At 34.1% G+C, this 25,178-nt stretch overlaps 2 protein-coding genes across 2 annotated transcripts; both read right to left on the bottom strand.

Annotated features, from left to right (window-relative positions):
• Positions 1-352: 352 nt before the first annotated feature.
• Positions 353-3,305, bottom strand: LYK2 (Protein kinase superfamily protein). Its single transcript, XM_020363897.3, has one exon. The coding sequence runs from the start codon at positions 2,809-2,811 to the stop codon at positions 733-735; it is 2,079 nt and encodes a 692-aa protein (XP_020219486.1). The 5' UTR covers positions 2,812-3,305; the 3' UTR covers positions 353-732.
• Positions 3,306-8,847: 5,542 nt separating this feature from the next.
• Positions 8,848-17,765, bottom strand: LOC109802553 (ribulose-phosphate 3-epimerase, cytoplasmic isoform-like). The gene is made up of 8 exons (XM_083072396.1): positions 17,469-17,765; positions 17,373-17,377; positions 10,755-10,817; positions 10,539-10,645; positions 10,326-10,423; positions 10,010-10,102; positions 9,854-9,895; positions 8,848-9,150 (listed from the first exon to the last, which is right to left on the bottom strand). The coding sequence occupies exons 1-8, from the start codon at positions 17,583-17,585 to the stop codon at positions 8,989-8,991; spliced, it is 687 nt and encodes a 228-aa protein (XP_082928522.1). The 5' UTR covers positions 17,586-17,765; the 3' UTR covers positions 8,848-8,988.
• Between the last annotated feature and the right edge of the window lie 7,413 nt (positions 17,766-25,178).

Here is a 25,178-nt window from a genome sequence, read left to right as displayed (position 1 = left end):
CTTTCTATTGATGTTTATTTTCTTTTCATTCATGATGGGCAAGGACATTATGAAATTTACAATGCTAACGATAGAGTACATGCTATAACTTTCCACATTTAGAAAGGTCTGACAGATTGCTTGCTAGGGGTCATTAGGCTTTTGCCAGCATTTCATGTTCCAAATTCAAATCATATATGTCCACTTCAGCTAGATTTATTTAATTTAATTACTACATATGATGTGCTATTAAAATGAATTTTTCTCTGATCGCAAGCAGATGCATGATATCAATAGCTTATGGTCACAAATAGATTTGGTCCATATGGTCAAGTAAATTATGCATCCAAAGTTATACCAAGATCCAGATAATAACAAAAATGTGAGCCAAAATGATAGTATAATTTACATATTCTCCATCTGCTGTTGTTAATCTTTGACTGAATCAGTCAAAATATCCGTGTCTTTGATGAAAGAGAAAGATGAAAGATGCTTCTCTGACGAATTTTGTTACATAGTGTCTCTTTTTATCTCCTGGCAAAGAAAAAGAACAACAGTTTTGTATCTTATTCTAATTTGTTATGGTAATTACATACATTAAAAAAGGACAAAATACATGGAAAAATCCAAGAGCAAGAGAAATTTTTAGTTATGGTAGCCATTTCCTACGGGCTCTGAAATCAACGAGGATTGAACATATTGGCCAAAATCAAGGATCATGGATCTACTTTGATTCCTTCCTTCAGTGGATGATTATTCAAGACTGTTTTCCACTGCCTTCACCAGAGGTTTGCTAGAGCTTTCACACATTAACATGTTATGTTCCCCTTGTGGTAATTCCTCCACCAATCTTGATATCTTCTCAACTATTTCCCTTGCATTTGGTCTCAAAGAAGAATCTTCCTCTACACAAGCTCTTGCAATGTTGGCAAGTGTCACAGCTGCATCAAATGAATAGTTCTCCCCCAATGCACTGTCTATCCACTCCCTTAGATCATTCACATTTTCAGACACCAAAATGGACTTGATTTTATCACTAAGCCAAATGCTTCCTTCCCCCTTCTCATTAGGCCTGCTTATAGGAGTTTGACCAGACAAAACTTCCAACAAAACCACCCCATAAGCAAAGATATCAATGCTTGGGGAAATCACACCTTGGTGCACATACTCAGGTGCCAAGTAACCAAGACTCCAAGAGGCAGGGTTGGTGGAATAGAAATGTGGGTCCTCAGTGTCATTCTCAACACAACTTGCCATACCAAAATTCCCTATCTTGGCACCAAATTCTTCATCCAAAAAGATGTTTCTGCTCTTTACGTTTCTGTGCACATAGCTTGGATTCATAACATGGTGAATGTACTGCAAGGCACTTGCCACATCAAGGCAGATCTTGAGCCTTTGGCTCCATGTTAGGAAACAGTAGCAGGAAGCAATGAATTGGTTCTTGATGGCTAATCCACCATGAAGCCAATCTTTCAATGAACCATTTTTGGCATACTCAAAAACTAAAAATGACTCTTGTTCCTTCCCCTCCTCCAACAACATGCTTGTTCCAAGAAGCCTTAGTATATTGGGGTGGTGGTGAAGTGCATCATGGAAAAGGCCAAGATCCATCTTTGACACTGTTTCTGCCTTTGTTCTTTTGATTGCCATGTTCTTCCCATTCAAACGACCGTGGTACACTGATCCTTCAATGTGGTTGCTTGAGCTGAAATCTTCGGTTGCTTTTATCATATCTTCATTGGTGTATGTCTCTAGCAACATCTTGCGCGGTGTGGCATCCACAATCTTCACATCAAGAGCATCCTGGGAGCCCTCAAATGAAACTTTCTTGTCACTAGTTGAGGTGGTTCTCACACTTTGATTCAGATGTTGCAGCTCCATATCTCTTTCTTTGCATGAATTCTCTTCCCCCTTCTTGTGCTTCAATCTCACAAAGAAAAAGGCTGCAGCAAAAGCAATGCAAACTCCAAGTGCAACCCCAGCTAGGCCAATACACAATTCAGTTTTCCACATTGGTGACTTCTTGTGAGGACTTGTTACTGGGATGGTGGCTGTTTGAAATCCAGAATTTGGTTCCTTAGGCTTAGCTAAAGGACCAATGACAGGCTTACCATAAAGTGGAATGAGAATAGAGGTAAAGGGTGCAAGTGCAAGACTTCTAGTTTGTGATGATATGTTATTAGCAGAAACAATAGCTTCTATGGTAACATTAAACTTTGAGGCCAAATTGGAAAGTGTATCACCTTCACTCACAGGATAAGAAAGCAGAAGCTTTGGCTGTGGTCTAACTTGAGACGAAAAAGGGCAAGAACATCTCAAAGGGACAACCAATCTCACTTTGTCATCAAGATTCCAAGGTGACACACCAGGGTTGATGTCCCTAATAGCCTTGCAAGATGTCAAGCCCTCTAGTGATTCAGCAATGTCATAGAAACTCTCACCTTTGATGGTAATTTTGGTTAACTCAGCCTGAAAGAATCCACCTTTGCATTTGCAATCAATTGGTAGCAAGAGAGGCTGATCCAGGGAGAGAAACTCAGTGTCAGCAGAAAAACCATTGGCTTGTGCTACCACAAACTTGTTGAGTCCCAAATAAGAGGTGAGGTTGGAGAGAGAAGAATAGTAAGAGTTGGTGAGAAAGAGTGCAAAAGTTGCACATTGGTTATGGTTGTTATTATGTGGCACATTTTGAATGCAATGGTAGGCAGAGGTATCAGGTGAAGTTGTCTCACAACTAAGCAAGTCTTTGCCCAATGAGGGGACAAAGAGCCAAAGGAGAAAAACCAAAGGCTTCATGTGAAATGCAATGATGAATTCTACTGTGGCCATGACCACTCAGCTAGCTCTAACATGGAGTGGAGTATTAAAATAGAAAGGGTGTCTCTTGGAGAGTGAGTATTTCGGATCTATACAAGTGAAAGATAACAGAATTTTTTTCAAAGGAGTGTTGGGAATCACCAAGTTTATTTTGTATATTTTGACGCTTCTGACTACAGCTGTTCAGGTGACTATAGCAACACTCTTTTAACTCACTGCTTTTAGAACCTCCTCGGGCTTCAAACCTGCCTTTGTATGAATCTACCTCTGCATGTGATGTGAACAACCTCACTCTTTAACATATCATATATATATATGCTCAGGATCAAATCCCTCCATTTCATCTTATTTTGTGGCTTTGAATGTTTTGGTTTGTCTTTGTCACATTAGAAAACCACTAACAATCTAACATATCAGATTTTAGTTGGGAGGAAATATAATTAAATAAGAGAGAAGAGATGTTTTTATAAAGTTTCATTGTTTAATTTAATTTTTAAGAGATAAAAAAATTGTAAGGTAACACAGTTCCTTTTCATCACATTTTTGCCTTTATTCGATATTCGAGGATTTGAAACAGATGAGAGAGAATTTAAACATTTAAAATGTATTGATTAAAATATCATGACTTATGTTTTGAAATATATAATTATAAGGATTTAAAAATAAATTAAATTTTAAATATCTCATCTCTCTCCTTCTTAGCTAAATAAGAAAAGAGTCTTTTTCTTTCTTTCCAATCTAAAATCTATTTTCTCTCCTTACAAGTTAGAGAAGAAAATTCACTGGGTTGGGAAATTAATGAATTGAGATGATTCTTTCTATTTCATATTTTTTTGTGAATTAAGCAGATTTGACATGTGAGATAACTAAATTCTAACTTTTTATTAGGGTGAATTTTGATAAAGAAAATAATTTTATTATTGTAATTTTTGTAATTAATATTTTTAATATATATATATATATATATAACAAATAATATGAGAGGAATGGGTATTTATCCAGAGAGAGAGAGAGGATAAACATTAGCGGATTGACTTAATTATGTATTAAGTTCATGCAGACCATCATTAAATTTAAAATAATGCATAGCCTTTTAAACAAATCTAAGACAAGTTGAGAACCTAGGGGAGGGGTGAATAGGATCAAAACTTAATTGTCCAAGTTCATGCCTTCTAATTAATATTTATTAATCCTCTGTTGGGAGTAGGGTTGGACTTGGGGGAGAAATGGTCCCCATGGTTTCAAAAGTTATTTGATATAAATCACGTGGTTTCTATAACAACCTACATATTTGGCTCATTTAGACTTGTACAATAACTATCGAATGTGTCTCTTGATTTGTGTTATGCTCTGCTGGCAAATATTATAGTGCAATGAAGCGGAGTTAGAAAATATGAAAAGGTTAATATGGTGATGAAAAGAGTGAATAAAAATTTAAAATGTTAAACACTAAACAGTAAATTAGAGGCATCTATACATCCACAAAATGCCATATATCTGATATATTTTAAATATTCCGATATATTTTAGATATGATACTTCTTAAATATATGTACGACACATTTTCATTGTGTCACAATTAAAAATAATTATTTTTTGTCCAGACATAATTTGAACATTTTTTTGACACAATTTATACATCTCTTTAACACAACTTAGATAGAAATTAAGAAAGTGAATTCATACTTATTCTTTACTATAAACACTTATTTAAAGTTCATTATAAAAAAGATTAAAAAAGAAAATTTATTTATAAATATTGCAAAGCTCCTAAAAGCTTGTTATTTTTATTTTTGTGAATCTTCATTTTCATAAAATTTGCTAATTATTTTAATTTTTAAGAAATATGATTCATCTTTTAAGGGTGATTATTATATACAAATTGTAAAGTTATACAACTTTAAAGATGAATATATATAAATCTTAATTTTTAATTTATATTTTTTCATGTTAATTATATATAGATACTATCTCTTATATTTTAGATGTTAGTCGGATCTTGGTGTCCATGTGTATATCATATTCGGTGTTAATGTAAAAGCAAATGCTTGGGCAAAGTAAAAAACAAAATTTACCTCATTTTAGTCTCGGTACTTGATCAAAGAGTTGAAAATCCAAACCTTGAAATTTTTACTTTTTTGGTTTTATTTTTCACCTTAAACTCCAATCAAACAAGGCCAAAACAAACAGCCAAGACATAAAAGTCTACAACAAGGGGTCTCCCATCAATGCAAAAGAAGCTTAGATGGATAGCACTATGTCTCCAAAGTACATGCAACTTTTACATATAAAAGCAAAGACATAGCTGGACTTTCCAAGAATGAAAGATGAGAAGGGAGCATAGAGATTACAGAGAATATAATCTGTGAAGCAGTGTGGATAGAAATGATGCAAGTAGTGGAAAGTATATGAGCAGACAAAAGAAGATTAACTATAATGCATGGTAAAGTTATGGCATGAAAGAAGGGCTACACATAGATAGGTCCGAGAGATAATTTATATCCTAAGTTGACCAGTGCCACTACCATGGAGAAAAGATTAATTACCCACCGCCCATGCCAAGCCACATTGCATCCAACAACCCTTATCTCAATGACTATAACTAACTAAGCATAGTTTCTTCATGAATGAACTGATCCTTTTCATTTTCTCTGTGTTGTTATTGTACATGTACATTAGAATCCTGAGATCACCAATATTAAAATAAGCCCCTGCTTATGAAACTATTTGTCTCCTTTCTTGAGTCAATAGTGTATACACAATCACTTATACTAGTTTTTGGATTATGAAAATCACACCCATTGTTTCTGAATATACATTTAGTTGTTCAATTAGTCGTTTTATGTGTGTATTCCATTTGCCATAAACACAATTTTCATAAATAGATCAACTGATGCAGGATTATATTTAGTTTAAGTTGAAATCTAATTATGTAATAGCTTTAAAAATCTGGCGTTCATCTATAGTAATTCTATCTAATTCAAATAGAATTACCTTTTAAGAAAGATATCAGGGATCTCAAACCAAAATGACTCAATGTTTATTTGGTTTAAAGTTTCCACGACTTTCGAAACACTAACGAAAAAGTTTGAGTCATGTTACTTTGGTCAAACTGATATTTGAGTATTTTAGACATAAAAACAAACCCACTGTAATATGATGGAAACTGCATATTAAAATAAGTCCCTGCTTATGAAACTTTTTTCTTCATGAAAGAACTGGTCCTTTTCATTTTCTGAGTTGTTATTGTACGTTAGAATCCTGAGATACCAACAATAAAATAAGTCCATGCTTACAAAACTATTTTCTTTCCTTTCTTGAGTCAATAGTGTATACACAATCTCTCATAATAGTTTTTGGATTATGAAAATTACACCCGTTGTTTCTGAAACATATTGTTCAATTAATATAGAATAAATTCAGTTTAATCGGAAATCTCAAGTTCAAAAAATAAATATGAATTTGTGTTAAATATTTAAATCTCAAGCAGGATTACCTCCTATAAAGGATACGGTGGTCTCAAACCAAAATGATTAAGCGTGTGTTTGGTTTAGAATTGTCACAATTTTCAAGTCACTCCTAAGAAGAAATTTGTGTCTTGCTACTTTGGGTTAAACTGACATTTGAGCATTTCAGATGTAGAAACAAACACACTATGATACGACGGAAACTGCACTAATTTGATTATTTACTTTTTTCTTCTTTTAAAAATTGGAGTTGGCTTGAATAGTTTAAAGCTGTAGTTTTAAAAATTAGCGTGGTTGGTTCTTATGAGTATGATGTATACTCTCCTTGGTTGTGAAGTATGGAAAGTGACAAGGATACAAAATACAGCAAAAGAATACAGATACTATGATACAATGTTTGGAGTGTTTTACTGTTATTCAAATTGTCGTGTTGTGTGGTGTTTGATTCAAGCATTTGATACGTGTGTCATTTCTCTTCTTTTGAACTATATATCTCGATACTTCTGGGGCTCGGAGACAAAAAAAAAAATGTAAATTTGTGGCGTTGAATTGGCTAAGGAGGCGGTGATGAGGTTGGCATCTGGTCTGGAACCAATACATTTGAAGGCATTCTAAAACAGAGAACTCGATGTGATTGGTACTTTACCTGCAACAAGGAATAACGTAACGAAAATCTGGTGAATGGCATGGCTCAGATTCTCAGACCCATTATTTTTGTACCAGCTTTTAGCCTAACTTGGATTCAGTGAAGTCAAAAAGTAGTGGTGTTCACGATTAGAGAAACAAGGATTCACGGGTATTCTTAAAATACTTTCCTTGTATTCCCCTTCACCCTTTTTCAAGAACTTATTGAATAACGGAAAGAAAAATTGTGGCTTTTGATTACGCAGCTGAGGCATGAGGAGCAAGCTTTTAAACATTTGCCTAGTGGTTGTCATCATATCCGTTTACCCTGGCCCCAAGACTTGACAACACAGCATAATTCATTGTGTTATTCACAGCAACAGTACCCTCACTGTTCCCCCCCCCCCCCCTCTCTCTCTATCTATCTAAATGCACTTTTTGCACAAGATGTTTTTTCAATATTACCTTGATGGCTTGTTGGTATAATTTAAGAAAAGAAAAGGATTAGTTTTGTTGTTTTTTATTCTAAATTAAATAAATAAATAAAATAAATAAGATGTCTGTCTTGTCCAGAACTAAAAAGAGGTATTTATAATTCATTTATCAAAAAAAAATCTTCAAAGTCAGTCATTCATGACCATGGTGTGAGGAGGAAGAGCAAAACAAAACAACTCCCTTCATGGATATCAGATCCTGGAAAAAAAAAATTAGCAGCTATAGATAACTTTTGTCAAATGAAATTTAATTAGTTTGGGTTGTTGAAATAAATTTCAATTGTTCTCATTTAAACTATTTTCTCTATTTTGGTTTGAGTAAGGTTTTGAATTTACATGAATACCAATTTGCATGATGGTTTCCAAAACAAATACAAAAATAAGGCATAAGACTCAAAAAGCCATCAAATTAGGTCACGCTGGTTAATATCTGTGGACTGTGGTATTACCCTAAGATGAATATTACTTGTCTTCTCCTCACATGACGTAGAGAATGACTACAACTCACTTTTAGAAGCATGTTTTTCCATATGATCAAAGTATGGGGTCTGAATAAATGGCATAATAAAGCGTGCACATGCACGTGAGGACACATGCTGCCCACTGTTCTTGGTAGAAATTAATTTAAGCTGATTTTGGGAGTAGTAGGAGACAAACCCAATCCTTAAGACACTTATAATTTGTTGTGTCCAGAATAGAGTCACAAAAAATATACTATTAAAAAACAGAACTTAAAATTTATGAATTCAGTTACGAGGATGATTTGGCACAAATTGTGCAATTAAAGAAGTCAAGAGATGCAGATTTAATTAGACTTCTATCCATCCAAGGATTCAAAGACATTGTAGGTGGGAAGATTGAGAGCTGAATATTGTGATAAGCTTCCATCTAATCAAGAGATACACTTATGATACAGTGCATGTGCCAAAGTGTGCTGATAAAAATAAGGGTAATCGGTGCATCGATCCGAAACAAGAACAAGCACTTTCATGGAAACATAATTAACCAAACATATTAGCTGTATGTAACATATAACTAAGGCAAGAGTCGTCCACTTTAACCCCATCCCCCCAAATGAGTCCAAGATATGAACTTAACTAGAAATCAGATTAGGTAATTACTGTTCTAAATGAATAGGAATCATTGAATTGACATACAAGTGTCTATGAAGATAAATATTAATTACCAGAGGATTCAACTTTGATATTACTGATTTCACACTATCGGTAATATCATATAGCGCCAGCTAAATAGGAAACTATTGATATGATTTTGTGCTAGACTGCTAGTTTAAAAGCTTGGTTACTTACTACAAACCATACGTGGCACTCTCTTATCTGATGTGTACACATAATATAAAAATACTAACAATGGTTCAAAATTTAAATTTAAATTTAAACACAATGTTCTTTAGCAAAGGAGTTAGGTGACAGCAGCATGTGTCATCCCCTTTTGTGCCTTTATATATTTATGAAATGCACACTTGATACAGAAATATAAAGAAACATTTTCAAGTCACATTCTTTTATTCGACTTATGAAAATGTTAACATTAAGCATATTGATTATGGGAAGCGTACAGTGTACAACTTAAAACGACATTTTTTACTGTATGAAGGTTTGCTGGGCTTTCTCCACGGAATTCCTCAGTAAGGATATTACTTGAGCTGGCTCAGGGGCTCCAAACACGGAACTTCCAGCAACAATGCAATTTGCCCCAGCTGATGCGGCCATGTCTATGGTTGAAGGCCCTAAACCACCATCAACCTGAAATTGAGCTTGTTTCAGTTGTTGCAAAAATAATATCATTACTAGTGTGCATGAGCATGCTAACACAAGCATTTAGGGACGGTTTCGATTATTTTATTTAGTGTACATGAGCTTATGAAAATAATTAAGGACTTATTGAATAAGTGCTTATTATATAAGCACTTATGTATAGGTTATTTTATAATCAAGGAGGAAATAGGGTTAAACTGATTCTATATAAGCTATAAGCTATTTTCATCTGAAGAACCTTTTTGAGATAAGCTGAAAATAATTTACGAACATATCATAACTTTATTTCATAAGTTCTCCCAAACACTTACACAGATGCCTTTGTTATAAGATAAGTCTAAATAAGCTATGAATAAGCTCTTCCAATAAGAACCTTAATCACCTCCAATCTCCGTGAATACAATAATTGAGCACTTAGAAATAATATTGAATGGGAAGTTTTGGTGAGAAACCATTATATAAAAGAAGTTAAAAGTGCAAAGGCAAAAAATAAATAAAAGACCATTTTTTCTTTTTTTAAAAAATAAAAATAAATGAAGAGAACATAAAAAAGTAAAACGTGAAAGATTTAACAAGTTCAAGAATCAAGCAAGCAGAAAATATCAATACTCTACTGTGTCTACAACCATGTGGAAAATATCATCTAACTTGAAAGTAAAGAAGTTAGAGACAAAAAAATGTGCTGAGGTACCTCTATGTCAAGTGATGGATACTTCATCCTAAGTATACGTACCTGGTTTGAAATTTCAAAATGGAAGAAAAAAAATTAACGAAAAGATAGATACAACTTGCATAATTGACAAGAAATTTCAGTCACAAAGCATAACACAAGAAAGAGTGACGATACTTTATCCATCATCTCGGGCATAAATTTTTGTCCTCCAAACCCAGGCTCTACAGTCATCACAAGAACCATTTCCACAGGATTTTCAGCTTCCACCTGTCAGTGAAAAGAATAAAGATTATGACACATAAGAAAAAGAAAAGGCAAAAAAAAAAAAACACACATGCACATAAGACTAAGGGCTTCCGGTCATAGATATTGTATCTATTCTCAAGTTTATGCACGAGGACTCACGACACTCACAGATGATAAAGGCAGATAATAAAATCCAGCTATACAGGTATGACCATATGAGAACCAGAGCTGGAAAACTACATACCAGAGGATAAACATCTCCAACGGGGGTCCCAGGCTTTAATGCTACACCAGGCCTCATGCCACGTGACTTGATTTTTTGAATAAGTTCTTCCCAGTTATCTATCCACAAAAATCACTTTTTTAAGAGGCAGAAGACAAAATATTATATAAAGGTAGGCAGAAGAAAACAGCATAAAAGGAAGACAAACCAAAAGAAGAAAGTATAGGGACCAACTTTTTGATGACTCTACATGAAATGTAAAACCAGAAGCACCAGCTTTTGCCAAGGGTTCAACATAATCAAGAGGGTTTGTAACCATAAGGTGACAATCCAAATATCTCCTGCAAGGGTTAATGGTTAATGACTAAAGTGCACCATATATCGTGCTAATAGGCAACAAAAAAAATCTGCATAAAATCATCTAGACCAGTGAAAAATGAAGATTGTTACTTTGTGTGCTTTCTCAGACTTTCAATAACTGGAGCACCAATAGTTAAATTGGGGACAAAATGCCTGCACAAAATAGAAGCAAAGGGGAGAAAGGAAAGGAAACATGTTCAGTAATTTATTGGACAACCACACACAAAAACAGTAAAGTAAAGTGTTGTAATTAGAGGAAAAATCTTCCTAATTAGAGAAAATATCTATAGAATCTTCTAGGATATTTTTCAGAATATTTTTCCTTATTTCCTTATTTTAGAAGATTAGATTGTTACAAATAGGTATAAGGAAAATGTAATATGAATGAATAATAATAATAAAATTATTCTCCGTTTTCAAGTTGGTATCAGAGGTCCCGATCTTGGGAGCTCCGTTTCCGTTGTAAACAGTAGCCACCGCCGCCGCTGTCCGGCCACTACGGCTGCCACCATAGCCGTTGGGGTCGTTGATAGGGCAGAAAGGTGCGCCCAACTCCGGCGAACACAACGCCGGAATTCGCTTCGGGAAAAACGCCACCACGCGCCGCCACGCGCCACCACCGTCGCCGACGCGTGTAGCCCATGCGCCTAGCTCCAGCGAGACCCACTCGCCGCCGCCGCCACAGAAAGAGTCGTCGGAGCCTTCTGAATCCATTCCACAGGTCGGTGACGTCCCATTTGGTGCAGATTTGAGTAGATCTGAGTTGAGTTTTGTTCCTTTTCCGGTGACGTCCCACGCGCCTAGCTTCGACGAGGCCCACTCGCCGCTGCTGTCACAGAACTGGTTGCAGGAGCCTCCTAAGTTCGTTCCACGGCTCACTCATCGTTGTAGCCACATACAGAGTTGTAGAATAAATCCATTAAGTTACTACCATCAGATTTTTTGAGATGAAAGCTTTTAAAGAGGAACTAGATCGTTTGAAAGGAATGATTGAATCAATAAGTAAGCCCTCTGGACCATGTACTCTATCCATGAAAGGTAAGAGTTCTCTCCATACTGTGGGTCCTATGTCTCAAGGTATTTGGATTCTTGATTCAGGAGCAACTGATCATATGACACCTTTTCGTATGATCTTCAAATCATATATTCAAAGGAATAGAGAACAACTTATGATAGTTGCGAATGGTCAAGGTGTACCCATATGCGGCTTTGGGAATATAATTTTGGAATCATCTATTATATTAAAGGATGTTTTACATGTTCCACAATTAGCCAATAATCTTATCTCTGTGCAAAAGCTCATAAAAGATTTAAATTGTTCAGTAACTTTTTTCTCGACTCATTGTGTTTTTCAGGACCTTGCTACGGGGAAGACAATTTTAACTGCTAAAGAGCAGAGTGGGTTGTATCTGTTGGAATTCGATGACCAAAACAAAATTAAAATCATGAGTCAACAAGCTACATCTGAGACGTGGGCAAATTCCCAAATATGGCTACATCATAAAAGGCTTGGGCATCCTTCATTCAACCTTATCAAGTCCTTATTTCCTCATTTGTTTATCAAGGAGTCAGTTGAGTCTTTTAATTGTGATATTTGTCAATTGTCAAAACACCAACGTGCATCCTATCCTATTAGTAATAAAAAGAGTACTTCTCCATTTGATTTAATTCATTCTGATGTTTGGGGACTTGTCGTAGAATCTATTTCCGGAGCCAAATGGTTCGTTACCTTTATTGACGATTGTACTCGTGTCACATGGACATACCTTATGAAAAATAAATCAGAAGTTTTCCAAATCTTTGTTAATTTTTTCCGTCTGATCCAAAATCAATTTGAAAAAAATATCAAAAGAATCAGGTCTGATAATGATACTGAATATGTGAATCATGAATTTATCAATTTTTTGTCTCATAATGGTATTGTTCATGAACTAACATGTGTAAACACCCCTCAACAAAACGGGGTTGCAGAAAGAAAGAATCGTCATCTTCTAGAAGTAACTAGAGCTCTTCTTTTTCAAATGTCTGTTCCAAAAAATTACTGGGGAGAAGCTGTGTTAACTGCCACATATCTCATCAACAGGTTACCCACCCGTATCTTAAATGGCATTAGTCCTATAGAGTCTCTATTGTCTTTTGTTCCCTCTTGCCCTCTAATATCGAGTCTACCTAGTCGAGTCTTTGGATGTACTATTTTTGTTCACTCTCATCATCCTAATCGTAGTAAATTAGATCCCAAAGCTCTTAAATGTGTCTTTATTGGGTATCCTTCTAATAAAAAAGGGTACAAATGTTATCATCCTCAGAGTCGTCGCGTCTTTATCACCATGGATGTCACCTTTCAGGAAACACAATCCTTTTATGCCAGTCCACCACTTCAGGAGGAGAAAACACTTGAAGTGGAGGAACTCTCCTTCTTGTCATTACCATATTTGTCTTTGCAAGATGCCCAAGATCTAAGCAATGAAGCTACCATGGTCCACAATGAGGAAGAAGCGGAAGAAGAGGAAGACAAATTTTTCGGCAAAAAATATGAAAGAAGAAAACAACCCACTTTAACTCTCGAGCAAGAAAAATTGTCTAATCCGGAGGTGAGAATCCCTGAAGATAACAGTGAGGAGGTAAGTATTATTGAAGACTTACCCATTGCATTGAGAAAGGAAAGAAGATCATGTGTTAAATATCCTATTTCTCAGTATGTTTGCACTAACAATCTCTCTGATAAGCACAGAAGCTTTATTGCTGCCATTGATGCCACAGAAATTCCTACCTCGGTCCAGGAGGCCATGAAACTTGAACATTGGACTCAAGCCATGAAAGAAGAGATGAATGCATTAGAAAGAAATTCAAATTGGGAGATTGTTGATAAGCCAAGAGACAAGAAGGCAGTAGGGTGTAGATGGATATTCACAGTGAAACATAAGGCAGATGGGACAATAGAAAGATATAAAGCTAGATTGGTGGCAAAAGGCTATACCCAAACTTATGGGATTGACTATGAGGAAACGTTTGCCCCAGTGGCAAAGATGAATACAGTTTGAGTTGTTCTCGCTTTGGCTGCTCATTTTGGTTGGGACTTACACCAGTTGGATGTGAAGAATGCCTTTCTTCATGGAAATCTAGAAGAGAAAGTGTACATGGAGATTCCCCCAGGTTTTGAAGTGAAAAATGAAAGAAACAAGGTATGCCTCCTAAAGAAAGCATTGTATGGTCTTAAGCAATCCCCTAGAGCATGGTTTGGAAGATTTACAAAAGTAATGGTTTCCTTGGGATACAGACAAAGCCAAGGAGATCATATTCTATTCATAAAACACTCTTCTACAGGTAAACTCACTCTATTGTTTGTCTATGTGGATGATATGATTATTGCAGAAGATGATGAAATAGAAAAATTGGCATTAAAAGAAAAATTGGCAGCCCAATTTGAAATGAAAGACCTAGGAAAACTCAAGTATTTTCTTGGAATAGAGGTTGCTTATTCCAAAAATGGAATTTTCATCTCCCAAAGGAAATATGTACTTGATCTCCTCAAAGAAACAGGGAAGCTGGGATGTAGAACCTCAACAGTTCCTATAGAACAAAATCACAGAATTGGAAGTGAAGAAAGTGCTCCAGTAGAGAAGGCCCAATATCAGAGATTGGTAGGGAAATTGATTTATCTATCACACACGAGACCAGACATTGCTTATGCAGTTAGTGTAGTGAGCCAATTTATGCATGATCCAAGAGAGAGACACATGCAAGCAGTTGACAAAATTCTCCAGTACTTGAAGTCAAGTCCAGGAAAAGGGTTATTGTTCAAAAGGGAAGATAAATTGACTATGAAAATATATACTGATGCTGACTATGCAGGTTCTATTACTGACAAAAAATCTACTTCTGGGTATTGTATGTTTCTTGGAGATAGTCTCGTAACGTGGAGGAGCAAAAAGCAAGATAGAGTATCTCGTTCTAGTGCAGAAGCTGAATTTCGAGCCCTTGCTCAAGGAATGTGTGAAGGACTCTGGATGAAAATCATTTTGGATGACCTTAAAGTCAAGGTAGACAACCCCGTGCAACTATACTGTGACAATAAGTCTGCCATGAGCATTGCCCATAATCCAGTACAACATGATAGGACCAAACACATTGAGATTGACAGACATTTCATCAAAGATAATCTAGACAGAGGCTTTGTGATTACAACTCATGTTCCTACAGAACTTCAGATAGCGGATATTTTTACAAAAGGGCTCCCTCAGGGTAGATTTCAAGATCTTGTAGGCAAGTTGGGAATGATTGATATTCATTTACCAACTTGAGGGGGAGTGTTGTAATTAGAGGAAAAATCTTCCTAATTAGAGAAAATATCTATAGAATCTTCTAGGATATTTTTCAAAATATTTTTCCTTATTTCCTTATTTTAGAAGATTAGATTGTTACAAATAGGTATAAGAAAAATGTAATATGAATGAATAATAATAATAAAATTATTCTCCGTTTTCAAGTTAAAGTATAATAATAAACAAAATTAAGCACCCATGAGGTGACTCTAAATCATCTATAGCAATACCAAGTCAAGTTGATGAATAAATTCCTTTCCAACTATTATGATTTCAATCTTTAATGCAGAATAGAACTAGCACCCAGATGCAAGCTTTAACCTACGGTTTCTACTTCATACACTTGCAAGCAAAAGCTTGAAAGATAAATACTGCTAAGCTCTGCCAGATTTTTCTTAATTTACTTCAATTACATGATCATCCTACTCAATAAGAGTATAGTGAAATGCCTAAATTGTAGTCCCGTTCTATGACACTTTTATAATTAAGGCATTCTCCCTAATATCAATACAATAAAAGAGAAATTATTTATTTCAAAAACAAAGAACTCGATGACAGGTAGAAAATTATGACTTAATCAGAAATCCATCACCAGAAAATAGCCATGAGATTTTGGCATTTGCCACATGTTTATATGATTAATGGCCAAAAACAATTACTGGGTTACAAGCATATGCAACATAGGAATGTTGCATAGATCAAAATACTTGGCTAGAAGAATTAAATTAAAATACTATAAACAACAGGGTAAGGTGAAAAAAATCCAGTTATTTCTAATATATCATATAGATAATATATAAAGAGTTCATTGTAATAATTTTAAACTATGAATAGATAAAAGAAATTAACAATAAGTCTTATGAAATGAAATAGCCAATGGAATGCAGGCATTGAATGAGTGAGTGAAAAATAAAGTAGTGGAATAATCAAATAGCATAAGTGCTTCTTCAATTCCTTTTCATTTAACAAATTAAGCTCATGCGACTTTTCAATTTTTTCATGAGAATTGATGAATAAAAAAGTAAACAAATAATTAATGAATCTTTGAATCATCTGATTTGTATGTATGATACAAAATTGTAGAGATTCGTTTATGTATCATAAGATACAAAACCATTTAGATTCATCTTATGATACAAATTGAAAGATAGCTGAATCATATTGAATCGCAAGATTCTAACAACCATGTACAACACAATACAGACAATTGATATTGGAGTAATTTATAGAAGAGAATGAAGCATTGACTAGAAATGAATACTGTAGCAGAACCTACACTGAGAGTATGAGATTTAAAAGATCCTGCTATTGTTATTATTGAACATGAGTACATGACAGAAGATTGGCATCCTCCATCTGCTAATAGATCAGTCCTATTGATAAGCTTGATTCAGAATGTATTATTCACTAATATTCATTAATAACTATACCCCAATACATTCAACAAATGATTCACCATTGAACATTCTTATCCCTACTATGTGAGAGAATATGTATTCAAATAAACTAAAGAGAATATTAGTCGATGTTAACCCAACCCAAAGCTCCAAACAAACTAATTACACCTCACTCAAATTCATTGTTACAAGCATAGAAGCAAAATAGACACTAGAATCTGCCACAAAAATATATCCTTGCAAGTAAAAGAACTATCACCGTTATCCTTGTAGAAAGATAATATTAAGAGTCATTTTGGGCAAACTTCATAAACACTTCTAGAAAAAGGAAAAATGAAATAAGTTTTTCATAAGTTAAAATTAACTTAAACATTGTTGGAAAGTCTCACATCAACTGTCTCAATTCTCCAGATGCAGTTTATATATCTATTGAGCAGTTTCACTTAATGTCAATTTGTTTTAAGCTGAAATCTAACATGGAATCAGAGCCTAAAGTCTATCTTCTTGGTTTGCCTATTATGATAGGTATTGCCTAGTTCTGGAGGGGGGAGGGCAATTTATATATTAGTTGGACAACTTCGCTTAATTTTAATTGATTGTAAGATGAAATCTATCAAATGAGCTACTTTATAGAAGCTCTCTCATATTAGTTTCTCACGTATGAGCTAGTAGTTTTAACTTGTAGCGAAACTTTTTTCCATTTTTCCTACCTATCTTTTTTTTCTCCTAAAGATATTTTCTCATGTTAGTTTATTAATTTCTCCATAAAGATATTTCTAACTCATGCATGAGCTAGTTTTACCTAAACTTTTATGCATTTTTCCTACCTACTTTTTTTTTTCTCCTAGAGAGGTATTTCCAGGCTAACCAAACAAAACAAGAAAAGGGAATAAACAGAAATGCAACATAAAAACCCATTAAATTTGGAAGTAATGGCAACAATCTGAGGACAATTACAGCAGAAGCAAAGCAAGAGGCGAGGTCGTTACCCATCCTGCAAATGAAGGAAAAATGAAAAATATGAGCAAGTAAGCATGGATATGAAAAAAAAAAAAAAAAACTGGTGAATCGGAGACATTGGTTACCATGATGTCCATGTGGAGCCAATCGGCGCCGAGGTTGAACATGCGATGGGCCTCCGAAGCCAAATTGGCGAAGTCGGAAGAGAGCATCGAAGGAGCGATTTTGGGTGTCACTACCATCCTTGGCGAAAAGTTTGTCGACGGTGGTCGGTGACGGAGCAGAAAACGAAAGAGCTTCTCTTCTCTTATTCCGAATTGGGGGGTGGTTTGGTACTACTTACCAGTAACGATACTGCTGATGCCAACTTTGACTTCAACTATTTTTACGATTTTTGACACCGCATTCCAACTTGGATTCGATTCCATCCATACACAAGTTTCACACCAAAAACTCACATTACGCATAAAAGGTAAATGGAAAACTCTACGACAGTCGCATATTTTTTTTTATTATTGAACTATTTGTTTGTTTTTTTTTTTTTTAATAATTTATTTTTTATAAAATTTTCTACATTTTTAATTATTTTTATATATTTTAAATTTTATTTTAATGTAGTATTTATTATAATTAAATAATTTAATATTAATATTTTGTTAATATATTTTAATTTTTTTTAGTTTTAATTTTTTTAATTTATAGTATAAATTAGTTTTTCAATTATATTATTTATTATTATTTGTCTTATTTTAATATTTTTATAATATTATTATATTTTTTGTTTTAATTTTTTAATTTTGTCACATATAAATAAAATTTGTTATGAAAATTAACCTTTTGATTATTTTTTTTGAATTAATATTTTTGATTGATTCATTTTTTTACAAATTTTTTATCTAAAATTTATGTTATTTTAAATTTATTTTTTTAAAATTTATTTGTTCATCTAATTTGAGGTACCAAAACTCTTCAATTATCATGGGTGCAATAGCAGTTTCCAAGGTAAATTACCCCCTAAAAACAAAATCAACTTTTTCTTATACATCAAAACTATAATGATTACACTTTAAACATAAGAATATGTGTATACTTCTTTAAATGTGTGATTAGGTATATTTTATCTTCACCATTACTACGTTGATCGTACATAAAAATAAGACAACATTTTATTTTTGTATTTATAATCATAGTTTTTAAATTTAAATATATTTTTTCTCATTAATTTTAAGGTACTTTTACTCATTCATGCATATTTAATGATAGAGATAAAATAAAGAATTTATAATTTTACTAATAATATTTTAAAAAATTAGTGATTGACTTTGACCTTATATCGCTTGTCCTAATTTAAATCTTTGTTAAAAAAAACCATTAAGGGATCTTTTTGTCTTTAAAATTAAAATTTGTATATTTTAATTTTAATAATAGAAAGGCAACTAAGTTAAGTGATGGAGGGGTTGCATGATGGAGGTTCCTTTACAACCTCGAAGATCTAGTTTCACCATAAGATGATGGAGGTTTAGAAACCTGCCACAACGAGCGAATAAGGACCTCATTGGTCTTAATGTGTTTAGGGTTGAATTGGAAGAGAGCGAACAACTTCGTCCCAAGTGTTTTATTGATGATACAATTTTGCATGAGTTCTAGGTACCATGGAAGGAATCAAGGTGAAAAGAATATGTATGGGGATTGGTTGGTTTTGAAAAAAAGGAAACGTAACAAGAATAAAGGTTATAATAGTTTGGTAGATTCTCAACTTGATAATGTGGAGGGTAAAAGCCCATGTGAAACCAAATTGAGCCATAATAAATTTTTTGTATTAGGCAAAATGGCACCTAATTCTTCGGAGGTGCTATAATTCTAATAGAATTCATGTGGACAAGGGAGTAGTAAATGCCACACATTAATGCTCATGCTAATAAAAATAAAAGACCACATGGTGGTAGAGGCTCAAGGACTTTTCATATTGCAAAGTGCACCTAATAAGATCAAAATGGTAAGACCCTCAACGTCTAATAATATTATTTATGAGTCACACCAACAGACTGATTCAAAATCTCAAGAAATAAAATAGGATGAAGAAAAAGAATTTTCGAGCTATATGGGTGCAGAAGTAATTTTTTCGACCACCGAGCAATGTCTGGTCTTCTATTTATAAACGTCAGCAGAACGGCCGTTCCAGTTCCGGAAAGGCCTGTTCTGGCTCATTCTTCTATGTGTTAAATTTTAATCTGAAACGGGACAGAATGACCTGTTTTGGATCTGAATTTTACACATAAGAAACTTCATCGGAACAACCCATTCTATACCAATCTTTTATGAGTAAATTTCAAACTTAGAACGGCCCGTTCCGGATTTGCAACGCCCATTCTGAGTATGATAGTTACTCATTACAAATTATATTGAAACGGTCCGTTCCAAACTAGTTTTTACAAGTCTTTTTGGGAGTTTGGAACGGCCCGTTCTGGATTGGGAACGGGCCGTTCTAGGCTTCTAAACCACCTTATTGGACTTTGGGATCCTATTTTTTCTAGTCCTTCGGGAGCTCCTTTTCTTCATGCTAGATGTCCATTTCTTTGTTTTACAGGTCTGGACAAAATTAGGTATATAGAACCAGTGACGGATCCACGTTGAAACCAGTGGGGTACTTGCCCCCCACTACTATTTCACATATACATAATTTTTATTTTTAAAAAATAATATTTTAAAAAAATTATATTTTAATAAAATAAATATATATGTTTAAATTATTATATGTATAAAATATAGATTCGTAGAAGAGATTTATTTATTTGATGTCTGTCAAATTTTTGAAGATTAATTCTCTTGTGTGATAAAAAATACTTTTTAATAACGAATCAATTTTGTTAAAAGATATAATTATAATATATATATATATATATATATATATATATATCTTAATACTCACATATATAATGTAATATATTAAAAAAAATTAATTTTTGATAAAATAAAATTACAGTATGCATGTTTTATGCAAGTTTTACAGGTCTGGACAAAATTAGGTGTATGGAACCAGTGACGAATCCACGTTGAAACCAGTGGGGGAACTTGCCCCCATTACTATTTCACACATACAAAAATTTTTATTTTTAAAAATAAAAATTATATTTTGATAAAATAAATATATATGTTTAAATTATTATATGTATAAAATATAGATTCGTAGAAGAGATTTATTTATTTGACGTCTGTCAAATTTTTGAAGAAGATTAATTCTCATATGTGATAAAAAAATACCCTTTAATAACGAATCAATTTTGTCAAAAGATATAATTATAATATATATATATATATATATATATATATATATCTTAATACTCACATATATATTGTAATATATTAAAAAATTAATTTTTGATAAAATAAAATTACAGTATGCATGTTTTGCATGTCTGGACAAAATTAGGTGTATAGAACCAGTGACAAATCCATGTTGAAACTAGTGGGGGGCACTTGCCCCCACTACTATTTCACACATACTTAATTTTTATTTTTAAAAAATAATACTTTAAATATAAAAATTATATTTTGATAAAATAAATATATATGTTTAAATTATTATATGTAAAAAATATAGATTCGTAGAAGAGATTTATTTATATGATGTCTGTCAAATTTTTGAAGAAGATTAATTCTCTTATGTAATAAAAAAATACTCTTTAATAACGAATCAATTTTGTTAAAAAATATAATTATAATATATATATATATATATATATCTTAATACTCACATATATAATATAATATATTAAAAAAGTTAATTTTTGATAAAATAAATTTACAGTATGCATGTTTTGCAGGTCTGGACAAAATTAGGTGTATAAAACCAGTGACGTATCCACGTTGAAACTAGTGGGGGCACTTGCCCCCACTACTATTTCACACATACATAATTTTTATTTTTAAAAAATAATATTTTAAAAATAAAAATTATATTGTAATAAAATAAATATATATGTTTAAATTATTATATATATAAAATATAGATTCGTAAAAGAGATTTATTTATTTGATGTCTGTCAAATTTTTGAAGAAGATTAATTCTCATATGTGATAAAAAAATACCCTTTAATAACGAATCAATTTTGTTAAAAGATATAATTATAATATATATATATATATATATATATATATATATATATCTTAATACTCACATATATATTGTAATATATTAAAAAATTAATTTTTGATAAAATAAAATTACAATATGCATGTTTTGCAGGTCTGGACAAAATTAGGTGTATAGAACCAGTGACGAATCCACGTTGAAACTAGTGGGGAGCACTTGCCCCCACTACTATTTCACACATAATTAATTTTTATTTTTAAAAAATAATACTTTATATATAAAAATTATATTTTGATAAAATAAATATATATGTTTAAATTATTATATGTAAAAAATATAGATTCGTAGAAGAGATATATTTATTTGATGACTGTCAAATTTTTGAAGAAGATTAATTCTCTTATGTGATAAAAAAATACTCTTTAATAATGAATCAATTTTGTTAAAAGATATAATTATAATATATATATATATATATATATATATATATATCTTTTTTTTTTGTAAATAAAGGGGCTAAAAGCCCAAAAGACTAGAATTAATCAAGGAAAGCAGCAGATGACTCTGTCTGCAATAAGGAATGGATACATCTAGGGGCAGAATTAAAAAGGACAATGTCCTCTTGTGAGGAAAGGCTATTTCTAGCTAAGGCATCAGCAACTTTGTTGGCTTCTCTAAAGATGTGGTTATATGAGACAACCTGCAACTGATTACTCAAATCTTGAATTTCTTTAACGAGATTGAAACTTGGATGAGAGGGATCACAACCGTGAGATATGAGATTAATTGATGTCAATGAATCTGTCTCAACTAGAATTCTGCCAAGCAAGTTGTTATTCCGAATGATTCGAAGTCCATGAAGAATAGCCCATATTTCAGCATTGGTGATAGAACAACTTCCAAGTTTGCATGCATAGGCTAGAACAAATGTTCCAGCTGCGTCTCTAACAATTCCACAACATCCAGCGAGACCCCTGGCAGAAACTGATCCATCACAATTCAGCTTGAGGTGGTTGGCAGGTGGACGGGACCAAAAACTAGAGGGGTTGGACATGGTTGGAATGAAACCTTCAAGGGCTGAGCCACAATTGCCGAACATAATCCTCACACGGGCGTTGATTTTTACAACAAGTTGCTCTGATGAAATTGCGGTATTTTGGAATACTAGCCGATTTCTCCTATGCCAAAGGCAGTCAATCGTTGTAGCAAAAATAATGCTTCTCTTGTCATTGGTAGATTGGTTCCGAGATAGGTGATGTAGTAACCAAGTTTGAATATCTGAATTTGAGAAATCCCTTGCCCTCACGAAAGCTGAAAATTTAGACCATACTTGTTGTGCAAAATTACAATGAAGGAGAACTTGCCATGTATCCTCATTATCATGATTACAGGCTGGGCAGTTGGCTTCCAAAGCAATACCTCTATGGACTCTAGTGGAGTTTGTCATTAGGCTATTATGTGCCACTCTCCATAAAAAGGCTCTAGTTCTTTCAGGGCCTTTCCAACTCCAAATCACCTTGAAAATGGGCTTGCGATCTAGGCTTGATGTTTGTGATGATACTTCAAATGCAGAGCGAACAGAGAACACTCCATCTGCAGCTGGACCCCAAAGGACAGAATCTGCTCCTGCAGAATCTGTTGGGATAATTGAACTAATGATGGATTGCCACACATTAGGTGGCACTAGCTCGCGGACATGATCAATTTTCCATTCTCCTTGGTCTGAGACGTATTCACGCACATATTTAGACATCTCAATCGGTGGAATAAAAACTAAGGCGTGATTAATGATTGCACCTAGACCAGGCAGCCAATTGTCAATCCAAAAACGCACCTTCCTGCCGTTTCCAACCTTCCACCTGATATTAGGCCGTAACCAATCCCAAGCAGCACATATGCCTTGCCATAGGTTTGACATTGATGATTTCTTTGTGACAACAGGGATAATCTCATTTGTACATCCGTATTTTGCTTTTATAACCCGTACCCATAATTTGTTAGGTTCATTAATCAAGCTCCAACAATTTTTCATCATGAAAGCATTATTCATGTCCCTCATTTTTCTCAGGCCTAGTCCACCGTTAGCTTTAGGCAAGCAAATAGTCTTCCAATTAATTGCATGGGGGTGATGAATTCTATTCCCATCCCCCCAAAGGAATCTTTTACAAATTTTGTCCACCTCATCACACAGAGCTCTAGGAAGGTACACCATCTGCATTGTGTAAGATGGAAGAGCTTGAAGAACAAACTTAGTTAGAGTCAATCTTCCCGCAAAGGAAAGGTTTTTTTCTTTCCACCCACTGAGCCTACTATTTATTTTATCAATTATACCTTGATAGGTAACCCTGTTCACTCGGGAGTGATGAGTCGGAATTCCAAGATACTTACCTAGATCATTTGTTCGCTGAAAGCCAAAAGCTGAGCTAATTTCATTTCTCACGACATGGCCCACATTATTTGAGAAGAAGATCCTAGTTTTTTCCTGGCTAACTTTTTGCCCTGCACTATCACAAAATGTATTTAGACAAGCTTTTATAACTTCCACTTGGTCTGTTGAAGCCTCTGCAAAGAGAACAAGATCGTCTGCAAATGCCAGGTGAGAGATTAAAGGGCCTGATCTAGATAAGCAAATAGGCTTCCAGATATGATGTTCAATAGTCATGTTGATCAAATGGAATAATCTTTCCATGCAAAGCACAAAGAGGTAGGGGGAGATGGGGTCTCCCTGTCTCACTCCTCGTGATGGAAAAAACTCACTCAAGGCCTCTCCGTTCCAAAGCATACGAAGCTTAGCAGTGGAAATGCAAGCCCAAACTAGGTTTATAAAACTCGAAGGAAGGCCAATATCAAGTAAGGTATCCTTTATGAAATTCCAATTTAAACGATCATATGCCTTTTCAAGATCAATCTTGATGGCCATCCAACCTTTGTTCCCTTTCTTGGACTTCATAGAATGCATTACCTCCTGAAAGACAATGACATTGTCCCTGCTATTTCTATGAGGCACAAAGCTACTTTGATTTGGGTGCACCAGATGTTCCATGACCTTGCTTAGGCGATGAGCGAGAACCTTCGTTAGGAGCTTGTATGAGGCATTACACAAGCTTATTGGTCTCATTTGTTTTAGATGTGTGACTACCTCTACTTTCGGTATTAGGACTATAAGAGTGTCATTAATATCAGCCACTTTAGATGGTTGTTCCTCGATGTCATGTATTAATTTGCAAACAGAAGGACCAACCACATTCCATTGTGATTGATAGAAGATAGCTTGTAGGCCATCAGGTCCCGGAGCTTTAAAACTCCCCATACGCTTGATAGCCTGGAGGATCTCTTCATCACTGATTGGTCTACCAATGACTTCTAATTCTGCAGTCCCTAGGGAAGGGAAGGCATTTTGTAGACACAAGTTGTTATGGTCTCCTGATTCGAGGAAAAGGTGTTTATAGTACTCAGTGACCATAGCCTCCAACTCTTCCTGTTGCGTTACCCACAAGGCCTGATCATTCAGGAGCCTCTCAACCTTGTTGCGCCTTCTTCTTATGATGGTAGTGCCATGAAAGTATTTGGTGTTTCGATCTCCCATTAAGAGCCATTTGCAGCGTGACTTTTGGAACCAAATTATTTCCTCTCGAGCTAATATAGATTCTAATTCAGTCCATAATTCTGATTGAAGTCTTTCAAGGAAACGGTTTGGGCCTTGCATTAGTTTGCCAGCGATCCCATTCAATCTACGAAGCAG

This window comes from Cajanus cajan, chromosome 4 (assembly GCF_000230855.2).
Source record: "Cajanus cajan strain Asha chromosome 4, NIPB_CcT2T_4, whole genome shotgun sequence".
NCBI classification, from domain to species: domain Eukaryota; kingdom Viridiplantae; phylum Streptophyta; class Magnoliopsida; order Fabales; family Fabaceae; genus Cajanus; species Cajanus cajan.
The sequence above is the reverse complement of the archived record's forward strand: the minus strand, read 5'-3'. Positions and strand labels throughout refer to the sequence as shown.